This window comes from Pteropus vampyrus, unplaced genomic scaffold (genome assembly GCF_000151845.1).
Source record: "Pteropus vampyrus isolate Shadow unplaced genomic scaffold, Pvam_2.0 Scaffold267, whole genome shotgun sequence".
NCBI lineage: Eukaryota > Metazoa > Chordata > Mammalia > Chiroptera > Pteropodidae > Pteropus > Pteropus vampyrus.
In genome coordinates, this window is record NW_011889048.1 from 542452 (window position 1) to 544624 (window position 2173).

At 66.8% G+C, this 2173-nt stretch overlaps 1 protein-coding gene across 1 annotated transcript in view; it reads right to left on the reverse strand.

Annotated features, from left to right (window-relative positions):
- GRIN3B (glutamate ionotropic receptor NMDA type subunit 3B) overlaps window positions 1–2173 on the reverse strand; it is a 9251-nt gene that overhangs the window by 4701 nt on the left and 2377 nt on the right. The window contains exon 3 of the mRNA XM_023520472.1: window positions 8–548. Coding sequence (XP_023376240.1) covers window positions 8–548 — 541 coding nt within the window. The remainder of the gene's footprint in view (window positions 1–7; window positions 549–2173) is intronic.

Genomic DNA, 2173 nt, shown 5'->3' on the forward strand with positions numbered 1-2173 from the left:
TCCTGGCAGCTGGCCGCAGTAGGCAGGAGGGCGTGCTCTGGCTGCGTGCGGGCTGCACTGCCCAGCGCCCGGGCCACCAGCTCCACTGCGTCCTGCATGGCGGCCTCCAGAGGGGGTCGAGCCACCTCGCCCAGTGCCAGCAGCCCGGGGGGCAGGCCCTCGGTGGGCAGCGCCTCAGCGGGCAGCGGCGTGCCCAGCAGCCAGCCGGGCCCACGGGGCGCAGCCTCCAGCACCCGACGGGCTGTGGCCGCTTCGCATCCGAGCAGCACAGCCACGGACACGGGGGCTGAGCCCCCGGCCCGCACCCCCAGCGGGGCCAGGCGGGCCTGCAACCCTGCGTCCCCTGTGTCCGGTCGGCTCAAGTCCAGCACGACCTTGGGGGCCCGGCCAGCCCGACTTGTCCAGAGGGCCACAAGGCCACCGGAGTCCCACACACGGCAGAGCACCAGGCCGACATCCTCCCAGGCGTGCACCTCCAGCACAGACACCAGCACGTCCAGCAGCGTCTCCAGGGGGCTGGCCCAGTGCAGCTGTAGGTGGAATGGGTTCTGGGAAGGGGGTGGTCACAGTTAGGGCCGGCGCCCTCCATGTCCCCCCATACCCTTCCCACTCCAGCGCTCGGTGTTCCCCAGAGGTCACCTTGATAACTGGACCTTGGGCCTGCCTCCTCCCGGTGCCCTAAACCCGCCCCCGCTCCCCACGGGCACAAAGCCCCGCCTCCCCGGCTGGACAGTCACGGCCTTCTCGTGCCTCTGGCCGCCCTGGTGGCACCCCACCTGGAGGCTTCTTGCATGTGCCATGCCCCATCTGGAATACTGTTCTCCCTGTATGTCAGCCAGCTCCTACACGCCCACCCAGACTCGGCCCGTTGACCCCACTCTACTTGGACACCCCATCATCCGCCATCCCAGCTCCCTTCCAGGACCCCCGGCCTGACTTCACCCACTCCTCCCATTGGGAACCCCTCCACGATCATGAACCTACTGATGCCCCATGCTTGGAACCGAGCCAGGGTGCTGCTTCCTAGGAGCCCCCTACACCTCACTCCCTGTGCCAGGCAAGCTAGGGGCTGAGGGCCCCTCTGTGCCCAGTGGCACCCAGAAAGTCCTGCTGGATTTGCTCAGCCTGTGAAGGCCAAGAGAGCTTTGCCAGATACCTAATGTGGAAGGGGACAGGGTGCCCAGTGCTTGAGTACAGGCCGGGGCCTGCTGCTCAGTCCCCAGGGTGTGTTGGGGGGGTGGGGGGGGTGTTAAGCCAGTTCCCACAAAAGCTGGACAGTTCCAACTGCAGGGGAGCAGTTCTTGGAGGCGACAGCAGAGGGCACCACAGGCTTGGATTTGGGTCCTGCATCGCTCCCAACGGGAGGAGGCAGAGGGAGAGCCCGGTAAGGCCCTGGCCACCTCTAGGGGCAGGGTGTCCCAGGGTGGAAGACAGCCTGCAGGGGGCTCTAGGGGGTTCTGGAGGGAGAGGGGCCTTAGCAGCCCCTTTAGCCACAGTGTCAGGGGAGGAGGAGGGTTTTGCCTGGGTCACAGTGGATCCCCCAGGGCCCTGCCAGTTACTCTTCCCTCCTCTTTATCCCATTTTGTTTGTCCCCATTCCCAGTCTGGGAGCGGGAGGTGGGGAGAATTTAGAAGGAAAATCTACTCCAAAGGCTGGAGAGGGGGAGGAGGGCTTTGGAGCGACTAGGTGCACTGGGGACCCCAGAAGGGCCACCCCTGGTTCTCGAACAGGAGCCCCGCGGTCCTGCACGGTAGGAGCCGGACAGCGCCCTCGGACCGGGAAGGGCCCCGCGGCTGCGTGCACTGAGGCGGACAAGTCCTGGGGCCGACGGGGGTGGGGGCCGCAGTGTCAGGACCCCACCACCAAGGCCCAAGGAAGGGGTCTGCAGAGTCACACGCCCCCAAGGGGGCTTCCTGTGGATTCCACCGACCAGAGTCCAGAGGTGTCCCTCAGGGTTCCGGAACGGTGGGTCCACGACTCTAGGTCCCCACGGCCCTGGGCTCCTGCCCCGGTTTGGGTCCCCACCCTCCGGGACCATCGGGGGTCCATGTCTCGCTCAAGCCCGGGGCCTCCGTCACCCAGACACCTGGATGTCCACGGGACTCCTGCATTTGCCGTCCAGAAGTCTGAGTCCCGCGTTCCCCAAGGACTCCAGCAGCTGACCCCCATCCCC